This window comes from Myxocyprinus asiaticus, chromosome 21 (assembly GCF_019703515.2).
Source record: "Myxocyprinus asiaticus isolate MX2 ecotype Aquarium Trade chromosome 21, UBuf_Myxa_2, whole genome shotgun sequence".
NCBI classification, from domain to species: Eukaryota; Metazoa; Chordata; class Actinopteri; order Cypriniformes; family Catostomidae; genus Myxocyprinus; species Myxocyprinus asiaticus.
In genome coordinates, this window is record NC_059364.1 from 14277238 (window position 1) to 14290123 (window position 12886).

At 41.2% G+C, this 12886-nt stretch overlaps 1 protein-coding gene across 3 annotated transcripts in view; it reads left to right on the plus strand.

Moving 5' to 3' along the window:
• The window catches only part of LOC127412383 (serine palmitoyltransferase 3-like), a 68297-nt gene that overhangs the window by 25626 nt on the left and 29785 nt on the right, over nt 1-12886 (plus strand). For all 3 annotated transcript variants that reach the window (XR_007892413.1, XR_007892414.1, XM_051648693.1), the window contains exons 5-6: nt 4608-4732; nt 6195-6288. Coding sequence is in view for 1 of the 3 variants with exons in the window: in XM_051648693.1 (XP_051504653.1) it covers nt 4608-4732; nt 6195-6288 (219 nt within the window). In the remaining 2 variants the exon portion in view is untranslated. The remainder of the gene's footprint in view (nt 1-4607; nt 4733-6194; nt 6289-12886) is intronic.

Genomic DNA, 12886 nt, shown 5'->3' on the forward strand with positions numbered 1-12886 from the left:
ATTTAGACCAATTGACTTTGTATCCTGTGAACTTGGAAAAGGAATTAATAATTCTGTGGAGGCAAGGCATAGATCTAGTGGGGTCGGAGACGAATTATAAAATATCATCTGCGTAAAGCAGAAGCTTATGCGCCACACCTCCCGCAATCACCCCTGGAAAATCATCCTCCTTTCTTATCGCGGCTGCTAATGGTTCCAGGGCAAGACAGAACAATAATGGGGAAAGAGGGCAACCCTGACGGGTGCCCCTATCCAGAGTAAAATAATCTGAAATTAGTCCATTTGTTAGTACCGCTGCTACAGGGTGTCTATAAAGTAACTTAATCCAACCAATAAAAGTACTCCCAAACCCATACATTTCCAAAATCTTAAAAAGATAATCCCATTCTACCATATCAAACACCTTTTCGGCATCAAGTGAGATGGCAGTGACCGGAGATTGATCATTCACTACTGACCACATGATATTGATGAAACGCCTAATGTTATCAGAAGAGCTATGGCCCCAAATAAACCCCACCTGATCTATATGTATAAGTGATGTCATAGCTTTACTTAATCGGTTAGCCAGAATTTTTGACAAAATGTTTACATCTAAGTGGATCAGGGAAATTGGACGTTAACTTTTACACTCGCTTGGATCTTTGTCCTTTTTAAGAATCCGACTGATCCGGGCTTGTGTCATGGTTGGCGGGAGCTTTCTATTCTTTAATGATTCCGTATAAACTTCTAACAAAAGTGGAGCCAGTTCTGTAGCATAAGATTTGAAAAACTCAGCGGCAATGCCGTCAGGCCCCGGAGTCTTGCCTGTAGGTAGGGCCTTAATTACCTCATCAAGCTCCTCCAAGGTTATCTTAGATTCAAGAGAATTTTTTGGATCAGTCGTCAATTTAGGGAGTTCTAATGGTTCCACAAAGTTTCTAATACCTATATCAGTAGACGAAGATAAGTGGAACTATAGAGATCAAGGTAGAATTCTTTAAAAGCATTATTAATATCAATGGCCAAGGTAAATATTTCACCACCAGCAGATTTCACTGAGGGAATGGCAGAAAAAGACTCTCTCTGCATTATATATCTAGCCAAAAGTTTTCCTGCTTTGTCCCCCGACTCAAAGTATGACTGTCTTGCGCTGAATAACCAAAACTCCACTTTCCGTGACAAAATAGTATTATATCTATATTTCAATCTGGTCAATTCTCTGAGGCCATTAGATGACAAACAGCGCTTCAGCTCTGCCTCTGCACTTTTAATATTTCCTTCCAACTCCACGAGTTCTCGTGCTTTGGATTTTTTGGTGAATGAGGCATACTCTATGATCCGACCCCTAGAACGGCCTTAAGTGCCTCCCAAGCCACGCCCACAGAGGATAATGAGGACCAGTTGGTCTCCATAAAAGCATTGATTTCAGTCTTTAACATTTGTTGGAAATCAGGATTTTGCAAAAGGGATACATTAAAGCACCAACTATATGATTTATTTTTCTCTATATGTGGCAACACCTCTAAACTCACCAGGGCATGATCTGAGACTAAGATGTTTCCAATTGAGCAATCAACAACATATGAAATGAGGTACTTAGATATCAAAATAAAAATCTATTCTAGAATAAATCTTATGGACTCATGAAAAAAATGTATAGTCCCTACCAGATGGGTTCAAAAGTCTCCAAATATCTGTAAGACCAAGATTTTTACACATCCTGTGAAGCGTCAATGTTGCTCTAGGGGGCTTACACACTTTTGCTTCATTAGATCAAGGACTGAGTCCATCAATAGATTAAAGTCTCCTCCCAATATTATATCATGAGTGGTGCCAGTGGCTTGCAACATCCCTTCAAGGTCTATAAAAAAGCCCTGATCATCAGCATTAGGTGCGTAAATATTAGCCAAAATAAACCTTTGCTCCTGAATTTCAGCTAAAACAATAATTACTCTCCCTAATTTATCGTTTGAGACATTTGAATTGTAGATGTTTATTTACCAGTATAATGACTCCCTTGCTCTTACTTGAGCCAGCACTAAAAAAAACATGTCCACCTCATATCTTCCCAAATTTTTCAGCTTCCTGCAGGGAAAGATGCGTTTCTTGAAGAAACACTATATCATATTTTTTACGTTTAAGAAAAGTAATAACCTTCCTTCTTTTTATAGGGTGCCCCAAACCATTTACATTCCATGTGTAGATATATAATACACCTTTTAACAATTGACATTTTGATATTGTAGAAAAAATAAATTGTGTGTCAAAAATAAAATAATACAGACCACATTCCCCATTAGTGAAACAATCAAACCCCGAACTTCTCCCCGATCAAAACAAACAGAAAAAAGAAAAACATGCGCATTAACCCCACGCACGACAGCGCCAACCGGCGACGATCCCTCTAAACTCAAAAGGTCCATGAACGCCCACGAGCCCCCACGACAAATTTGACATCGGAATGCACAATTTTGCCACAAATTTGTGAGGCAAAATTACATAACAGAAAATACTTTGTAAAATAAACCCCAGCCAATAGGCAGAATGAACACAAAGAACATGTAGATTAATTCACAGAACTGTCTCAAAGGTGTGAACCTCCACAAAACAAATTCCAGCCGATATAAAACTGTTCAGATTCCTCGGACAGACAAACGAATGATCAGTGAGCCAGGCGTTATGAGTTCAGCAGATGACGTAATCATTCCAGTGTCCCGTAAAAATACTCAACAAAACAAACTCCGGCCAGCAGGAGGCATAAGCACAAAGAATGAAAGATTAATCCCCAGCTGTTCCAAAGGAGTGTTATTCAGCAGAACATTCTCCAGCCGCTAGGCGGAACCAACGCAAAAAGAAACAAATCCGGCATCCCAGTTCCCCAGATGATTAAGTCAATTCACTCGGAGCTGCATAAAGTATATACCATGACTTACTCAATCCGTCAACTTTATAAAAGACATCCTTTGTGTGAGCAGCATGTAGATATTTTGCGGTCATCCGTAGTGTCCACTCTCAAACTGGCCAGGAACTTCAATGTAAAAGTGTTCTTCCGTCAATGCAAAAGAAACCAAAATGACGCCCAGCTTCCTTGAAAGTCAGAGTAAGTACAGCGAGTCGACCCACTCATATGAGAAACACCTGATGGTTTACTCACCCATTGATTCTATAAAAGACATTGCCTGATTGGGACATGTAAATACTTTGCGACCATCCTTCACTTCTATTCTCAGCTTGGCCGGAAACATCAATGCAAAAGTGATCTTACGTTGATGCAAGAGTTTCTTGCATTCCCTGAACCGATCGTGTTTCTCTCTTGTCGAACTCGCAAAGTCCGGGAACAAGAAAATATTATGATTCTTCCAAGAAAGCTTTCCTTTGCTCATCGTCTGGCACAACACAAGATCTTTATCGGATGATCTCAGAAATCTGGCCAGGATTGATCGGGGCAGTCTCCCTCAGCAGATCTGCGAGCAGGGACTGTGAGCTCCCTCGATTTCCAGCTTGTGGCCTGTTATGTCGAGCAGACTCGGGAAGAGCACGTCCAGGAATTTCACCATATCTCTGCCCTCCTCATGCTCAGGAATTCCAACTATTCGAACGTTATTCCTGCGGCTTCTATTCTCAAGATCTTCAAGCTTTTCAAGAACCTGTTCCAAATCAACTTTGTTCGCGGGCGAATTAGCGGATGATTCCCTCTCCGAAGACTCCAAATAATCGATTTGTTTCTCAGCATCTGCCACTCTTGTAACTAACTCAGAAAATTTTATTTCCATCGCCGTAATCGATCGACGTATTACAGCGAGATCCTCAAAGTCAGCAAGAACCTTCGTCAGCATCATTGACATGTTGGACAACTGACGCTGGATCTCCTCTCCCGCCGCACCATCTAAATCGAGTCCCCGGTCTGTAGGCCTGTCAGGGCTTTCATCCTGAACATGTAAGTGTCTTCTAATGTCTCCAGAGCATGAGGATTTTGACTTCTTTGCCATGTTTTACCTCAAAGAGCAAATGTGTAACTGGGTGTATCGAATTTCACCAGATTATAACATGAGAATAATAAAAAATTAGCAAAGTGCGCAGAACTCATTGCTCACACGTCTGCTTCTTGCATGGCGTCACGTGACCTCCCTAAAAAAAAAAAATCTTAATTTATTTTCACTTTTTTCAAAGAAAAATGAATGAGGATTGTTGTTCTTTGGTCCTGTCAAAATACTTCAAGAAACCTGTTGTTTATTGGTATTGAGCCTCAATAACTTGCGGTGGACGTGGAGAGTTATGACCTTGGATTGTATTTGTTCAAAAGGCTTCTCAAGCTATTGACAGTCTTAAAGGAATATTCTGAGTTCGATAGAAGTGAAGCTCAATTGACAGAATTTGTGGCCTAATATTGAGTACCATAAAAATAATGTTTTGACGAAAAAAAAAAGCAAAAATCTGGGATCAAGTGTGGCACTTACAATGGACTCAGTCCTTCCTTAAAACCCCCTACTGGCACAAAACTTGTAGATGTAAAACACTTTCTCTCACTTAGAGACTCCTGTAATAAGTGTAATCTTATAACAGGAGTCACTTTAGATAAGAGCATCTGCTAAATGACAACCTTTATTTCTTGGTCTATTTTACAGGCAACCTCAGCATCCATGAGAAACTGGAGCGACTTGTGGCAGAGTTCTTGGGCATGGAATCTGCCATGGCATTTGGAATGGGCTTTGCCACCAACTCCATGAACATTCCTGCTCTGGTGGGAAAGGTTAGCGTTTAAACATTAATTATTAATCCTGGTTGGTGCCTCCTTTATTTTTACATCTGTTGTACATCTTTCCATTTTATCTGTTGAAGTGAGCACACAAGTGTGATATAAAATTTTTATATCTGGCTGTCTGCAATTAAGTATTTCTTAATCATAGAAACCGTTGAGAACTGACAGTGATTGTTTAGGTCATCTCATTAGGGTGTGTTTATGCTGGGCCTAATGATGTGTTTGGCATAAGCTGAGATGAGAAGACCCCAGGCTCTGAATGAGATGCCAAGAAACTGGTGGGAATGGTGTTATAGGGGGAGATTTCCTCAAGGAAAGCCACCTTGCATCTGAATCCTGGTGATGTCAGAGCCTTGAGGTATTGCTTAAGCAAAGGGTCGTACTACTTGTGCCTTGTGGAGGAGGTATCAGTTCAAGGTCTCTCAAGGTGAAGAGTAAGTGACAGCAGCTGTTATTGTGGGATCAGACCATGCTTGCCCAAGGCCAAGCTCTGCAGCTATAAGGACATCATCATCAGCCCTGCCTGTCCAGTTTGCATTGGCAGAGCCAAACCTCGTCTCACACAAGAGTAAAGTGCCTACTTTGTCAATGACAGTGTTGGGGAGTAACTTAACTATAAGCAATGCTACTAACATTGTTTTATTTTTTTAAAAAAAGCTTGTTTCTAGTAATGAGCTTTTTATCTAACAGGTAGCAGTGAATCATGACAGAACACTGCATCACTGGTTTTTATGTCACATTGTATTGCACACAGCCTTACAACAAAGCATGATGAGACAAAAATCAAATGCACTCTCTTGTATACTCCCTCTCAAATAGCATTAGGAAGTCTTGTTCATTTTTGAGAAACAGTTCATTAAGTCAATGTGAAACACCATTCGCAACCCATTTTACTTAAGCAATCTATAATATTATCTTATAATATATTGCACAGTGACACAGGCAGTTCTGTGATACTTGGATTTTGTCCATCATAAAATTATTGGATTGTTAAAAGTGGCTGTTACATGCCAATGGATGGATTGAATGGAGCTAGGTGGTTTTGGACATATACATTTTTATTTGGAATAGCATACGTTGATTAATTGTGCACAATATGACTGGTAACATACATTAAGAAAGTAAATCAGGTAAATTTTGATTTCATGTTGACTTCAGCTGCTTTAAATTATGAGTAGCTTGTAACCTTGCAAACTTAAGAGTTTCAAAGTAGCTCTCTGAACAAACCTCCTTACTTTTTGGAGTGCCGTGTTTCATGGTTGTCATAAGTTTGCTTAGCGCTGAGTTAATGCCAAGAAGGACTTGATTTTTGATTATATCACTGTCCTTTGTTAAGGAAACAATTACAATAGTCCTCCCACAATGTTATTTAATACTTATGACACTATGTGTTATTTGTGCATTGCTGCTTCATTATGTGTTAAGAGGTGCACAGTAACGTGTCTGTTTCCAGGGCTGTCTGATCCTGAGCGATGAGCTAAATCACACTTCCCTCATCCTGGGAGCCAGGTTGTCGGGGGCAACCATTAGAGTCTTCAAACACAACAGTGAGTACAAACACACAGTATGATGTCGCTGCAGGGAAGGAGAGCAATAGAGGGAGTTAGACTGCATCTGTAATTATGAATGTTGATTTTTTTTTTATTTTTTTATTTTTTTTTTTTACAGACATTGTTAAAACATCTTTGTTTCCATCCTTTTAACTTGTCATTATAATTTGTCATTTGGTTTCATTGAGTTGTCATCATGCTCTATTTTCATATCTGTGATAGGCGCAGTGCTATGACTGTGCGCTACTGTATGTCTCATCTATCTTTTACTTTCTATAACAAAAAAAATAATTCTGTCTATAACACTTTTTCCTTATATTTGTCAATCTGTCTGTCTAGCACTAAATCAAATTGTAATTTTTGTGCCTAGGCAACACACATCTGGGCATGTTTGGGAGTGCTAGCGCTTTCTGTGGGCGTATGTGCAAAAACAGTGGGTTTTATGAGAAATAAGTAACTGCACTTAAAGTGATAGTTCATCCAAAAATGAAAATGTAGTCAATATTTACTGAGTAGATGCATTTCTATGCCAAGCCTTATTTTTTTTTAACCGGAGTACTCGGAAATCAAACTGAGAGAGATAGAAGAGGCTGAGACAGTGACGCGATAAAAGGTATTGTGGAGGCGAGGGCATGGTCGAGAGTTCGTCTGGAAAGAGAGTAAGCGGTAACGGTTCTCACCTGAGATGAATTGCTGGTAATTGCTTATTTCTGTGCTTGCAGTGAGAGACAGGGGAAATAAAAGGGGCCAGACCTCAGAGTGTGGAGAGAGAGTGAGACAGACACCCGTGTTGCTCGTGAAGATGCGGTCTCAAGATGATCCGGAGACCTATCTTGAGCTCTTTAAACACAGCCAAAGCCCTGAGATGGCCGGAGGAGCAATGGGCAGTACATATTTTGCCGCTGCTGACCGGGGAAGCCCAGATCGCAGCTCAAAAACTTCCGGTCACCGACCTCCTGGACTGCGCGATATCGAAGAAGTCTATCCTACAACGGATCAGCCACAGCCCAGAAGAACACCGCCAGCTCTTCTGCTCCTTGATGCTGAGAGAGGTTGGCTGCCTGTTTGCTTTTGCTCAGCAGCTCCGTGATGCCTGCCAGCGGTGGGTGCTGGCTAAGGAGGACAGCGATGCTGAAGCGGTTCGTCTCCCGGCTGCCAAAGGGGATGGCTGAGTGGGTCCAGTGCCACCGGCTGGTATCGCTGGATGGAGCGGTCCAGCTGGCGGATAATCATCTGGCAGTGTATCCGAGGGCCGGTGTGCCCCACGCCCTTTCCCCCCCCCGTTGTCTCATCCCCGGCTCTCTCCCTACCCCCTCCTTCCTTCTGACCTGTTCCATTTCCCCCGGAAATGGGGAAACATTCCCCCAAAACCAGCTCCCTGGTCTTGGGGGATCCCTGCACCAACAAACCCCGTCTCTCCTCTGTCTTCATCTCAGATGAGGGAACCTGCCTCCACAGGTGTGGGCAGGAAGCTTGGGCTGGTCTGCTGGAGTTGCGGGGAGCCGGGTCATGTCCGAGATCTGTGCCTGGTAATGGAGGTGGGGGCCTTGATCCAGGTCCCCGGCGCTCCACAGAGCACCTCCAATTGAGTAGGGATGTACCAGATACTGGTAATTGTTAAGGGGGTTACATACCAAGCCTTGGTGGATTCAGGTTGTAATCAAACCTCCATTCATCAATGCTTGGTTCAAAACGGGGCACTGGATGCAAATAATCGGGTGAGGTGTGTGCATGGGGATATTCATGATTATCCTGTAGTGACTGTCACGATAATGTTCCGGAGACAAAAACATGTAGGGCTTTACTGGTTGTTTAGATCAGTGTTACTATCAGAAATAATTAATAATTATTTCTGTAGTTATTAATTAATATTTAAATTAATCAATTTAATCTAACTCATTAAAACCTCATATAGGGCTCCAGTAAATGTAGTGTGCTACGTTTAGGAGCAAGTTTGGTTATTAGCAATAATTAATAATTATCAAAGATAATTATTAATTATTAAAATCAATAGAACATTGATGAGAATCAATGTTAGCTTTTTTAAATCCTTTAAATCAACAATTATCAAAGATACTCGTTAATTGTTAACATCAATGAAACATGAAACAGAGACGAGGTGGACGGCTTGTAAAAGTCCTGTGTTATTTGACTCTTTAATGGATGAACTCAGTTGCTGTCTCACCTGCGATGGCGAAATTGCACAACAATCCAATTTGGTTGGACCACAATACAGCAAAACAAATTTGTGATAATTAATACCCTGAGTATTAATAATGAGCGGACATGGCGATCCGTAAACTGTACAAGCAAAAACCTTGAAACACAAGAATAACACACTATAATATTCTATCTCTGCCCAGACGTAAACCTCTTACTTGAATCGCATGAGGACACAGGTAGAATGTGTTTTCCTCCGTCCTTTAACTCTGACCTGGTTCCTTGAGGCTCGGGTGATGACGGGAGGCCTTTTCCTCGCTCTGTCGGCGGGCGGTACGGCTGTTGATTCTTGGCGGGCTGGCGGAGAACTCAGAAATGTCGACTTGATTGAAGATGGAAGATAAATCTTTAATCTCTTCACTTCTGTAGGCAAACAGATGAAGATGCAAATTGCTCGGCAGTCTCCTTCGGATCCGTTAGAGTGTTCGGTGGAACACAGAGTAATCTCAACTCGTCCAGCGAGATGGAGATTGTATGGCTACAGTTTCAAGTCGGACGTTACTTCCTTGTGCCACGAGGTTGCACCAGAGAGCAGCAAAAAGCTGCATCCACACGCTGCAAACAAAGTCGCTGGAAGCAAATCCTGGAAGCATTTCAGGAGGTATTTCAACTCCTGATGATGTCATGTTTGAGGGATGTTCTGTTGTGTGCCTCATCCAATAGGAGTTGAGAGTTCGATCCTTTAGTGAGCAAGGCTTCATGGATTTGTAGTCTGTTTTGGACTCCCTTTGTTTGATTTTGGCGCGATTTTTATCAGTAAGATTTACGACTTGGAAGGTGGGGGCTTGAGTTAGGTTTTTATGACTGTATTAGTCCTGCCTTTGTCTTCTATCTGAATACATGAGGCCCAACAAGCATAATGTTGAGGTGGTGGTTAGTCCTCGCCTCACCCATCCACAAACTTTGGGAACTAATTGGCCGGCTTTTTGATTATTATTGAAAGGGTTGTGTGTGGATGGGTCCTGTGAGAAGTGAGTCAGCCTGGGCCGTCTGCGTCTGCTCTGCATCAGGCTGGCACCAGGGAAGAGGAGGGGTCATCCTCCCCCGCTCTTAGTGAATTCCCGGTAGAGGACTTCCCTCTAGAGCAGTGGTGAGATGAAACCCTGAAGCACGCATTTTAACCAATTGAAGTTCATTTATTGAACTTGCTGGACATCCTCCCAGTAATGCTTTATAATAATCTAGTCTTGAGGTATATGAATTAGTTTTTCGGCATCAGCAACAGAGAGCATGTGTCGAAACTTAGCAATATTTCTGAGGTGGAAGAATGCTGTTCTACAAACATTGGAAATGTTATTTTCAAAGGACAGATACCATGAAAACTTATACCATGATTCCTGATAATATCTACCAGGGGAAGCATATATAAGGAGAAAAGCAGAGGCCCTAAAACTGATCCCTGTGGCACTCCATACTTTTGTTTGATTTGACAATTTCTCGTTAACTTGGACAAAGTGGTAGCGGTCTGCTAAATAGGACCTAAACCATGCTAATGCAAGTCCACAAATGCCAACATAATTCTCAAGCCAATCCAAGAGAATGTTGTGATTTTTGGTGTCGAAGGCAACACTAAGATCTAAGAGCACTAGAAGAGAAATGCAGCCGCGATCAAATGATAAGAGCAAGTAATTTGTAACTCTGATAAGTGCAGTCTCTGTACTGCGATGGGGCCTAAATCCTGACTGAAATTGTTCAGTAAAGTAGGGCTTTATTTCTAATCAATTTAGCCACAGTACTGAATAAACACCTAGGATTGTTGTGGTTATTTTCTATGAGTTTGCTAAAATATGCTGACCTGGCAACTTTTAGTGCCTGTCTGTAGCTACAGACACTATCTTTCCACGCACCACAAAATACCTGTATTCTTCTACTTGCGCTCCATTTTCCGAGCTGTTTTCTTGAGAGCATGAGTGTGATCATTGTACCATGGTGCAGGACTTTTTTCTTTAATTTTCTTTAATCGAAGGGGGGCGACACTATCAAGAGTGCTAGAGAAGACTGTATTTATATTTTTGGTTATTACATCAAGTTCTTCAATACTTTTTGGCTTACTATGAGATAAAACCAGAAGATTATTAGTGAAGCTATCTTTAGTGGTTGAAAAAATAGTTCTACCTGAATGATAGTGTGGTGTCAGTTGAGTAACATTAACTGACTGCAACATACAAGAGATGAGGTAATGATCTGAGATGTCATCACTCTGTGGCAGAATTTCTATAGTATCAACATCAACTCCATAGACAGAATTAAATCTAGTGTATGATTATAGTGAGGAGTTGGTCATGTCACATTTGGTCTGACTCCAGGCGAGTTGAGAATATTGATAAATGCTAATGTGTCATTTTCATTATCTATGTGAATGTTGAAGTCACCAACAATTAAATCTCTATCCTCAGTAACCACTAGATCAGATAGAAAATTTGCAAATTCACCAAGGAAATCTGAATGTGGCCTGGTTGATCTGTATACTGTAGCAAGGGCAAAAGACAACAGAGATTTTGTATTTGCATCTGACAGTGTCACATTAAGCATTATTACTTCAAAAGACTTAAACTTATATCCTGTCCTCTGAGTGACACCAAAAACTTCACTGTAAACTGCAGCAACAGATGACCCTTCAGACGAGGCTCATGTTTATAACAATAACCTGGGGGAGTAGATTCATTTAAACTAATATTCTCATCCGGTTTAAGCCAGGTTTCAGTCAAACAGAGTGCATCCAAACTATGATAATAATTTAATTTACAATTAGTGCTTTGGTTGAAAGAGATCTAATGTTTAGTAGCCCTACCTTTATTTGATGTTTATCTTATTTTTTAAGTTTTACCTTAATCAAATTTCAACTAAATTATTTAGTGACAGTTTTTTTGTTTGTTAATTCGGGGAACAGACACAGTCTCTATATGATGTCTAGGTGATACAATGTGTTTGAGTTTTTTGTTGAGTTTGTGACCTGTGTGATGTCTCAAGGCAGCTAGCAGACTTTCGGATTAGCCAGTTTTTCTGCTTCCTGACCTGGGCCCCATTTAGTCAAATACTATCACTATTAAGACTATGAGCCAAATTACTAGAGAGGAGAGCTGCACCTTCCCTGGAGGGATGGAGTCCATCTCTCTTTAGCAGGTCAGGTCTTCCCCAAAAACCTCTTCCAGTTGTCTATAAATCCTATGCTATTTTCTGGACACCACTCAGATTTGATCTGATGTCAGACATCCGAGCCTCCGAAATGCATTTAACAATAGTGGCTGGAGTCCTATTTCCACATTTTGCTGACCGATTATGCTGCCAAGATGTCACCCAAATGCCATGCTGCAGGGTTCTATAGCCAGAACCAAATTGTGTGTGTTGCTCGCTGTTTAACCCGCATCCGAAACGGTATCCACTGGCTTCTTTCACACTGACCTCCACTAGCATTCGGACGCGTGTCTCTAACTCATTAAACTTCTCTGTCAGCCTGACTAATTCCTTACATTTATCACATGTAAATCCCTCACTGCTGACGGAAGAAGCTATAGTAAACGTGGCATGTAATGCAGGAAGCAATAACATGAGCAGATACCATGACTTACCGCAGTTGTTTGTTGTTGTTGTTGTTGTTGTTGTTGTTGTTGTTGTTGTTGTTGTTATGGTTGTTCTTGAGCGGCGAGGGTTTGAGAACGATGTGAATCTCTCACGCAACTGTTTGTCGTTATGGTTGTTCTTGATAAGCAGTGCTTTGAGATCGATGCAATAATCCGTGTAACACAGTGGAGAAAATGCGCATGTTAAAAATACACACAGTTTTATCATGCAAAAAATAGAACGCGGATGCATGCGGATAAATGCACGCAGTTGAATCGCGATAAGAGTATAATGCGGGGGGAAAAAAAGGTGTGAAATGGCAGAGATTAAAGATTAAACGCTGAAAACAGAAAGATAAGCAATGCTAAGAAAGCTAGAAGGCTACAAACACATATTCGAGCTAGGCGCCAGCAGCAACAGGAACAGGAAGTCCAGCAACAGGAAATTAGCAACCCTGCTTCAGTACACCTGCCTGCAATGTTTAAGCAGAAATTGAAGACCTTGATTAGCTGGTTCAGATGTATTTGTTTTGGGTTGGAACTAATGCTGCGTCCCGATCAATGTTAGATATGGGATATGGCATCAATAACCATGCTTTGCACACTTGTCTCTGCAAATATTTGCTAAACAGGTTTTATCAAATAATGTCAGAACTTTGACATGTATTTTATTTGCTTAGTTCATGTTTATCATTGTGTACATCTCCTTAGTTGCCACCATGTTTAAATGACATCATTAGGGTGACCATACTTCCTCTTTTTCCCAGACATGTCTTTTTTTTTTCCTAACCTGAAAAAAGCATCTGGCCAGGATT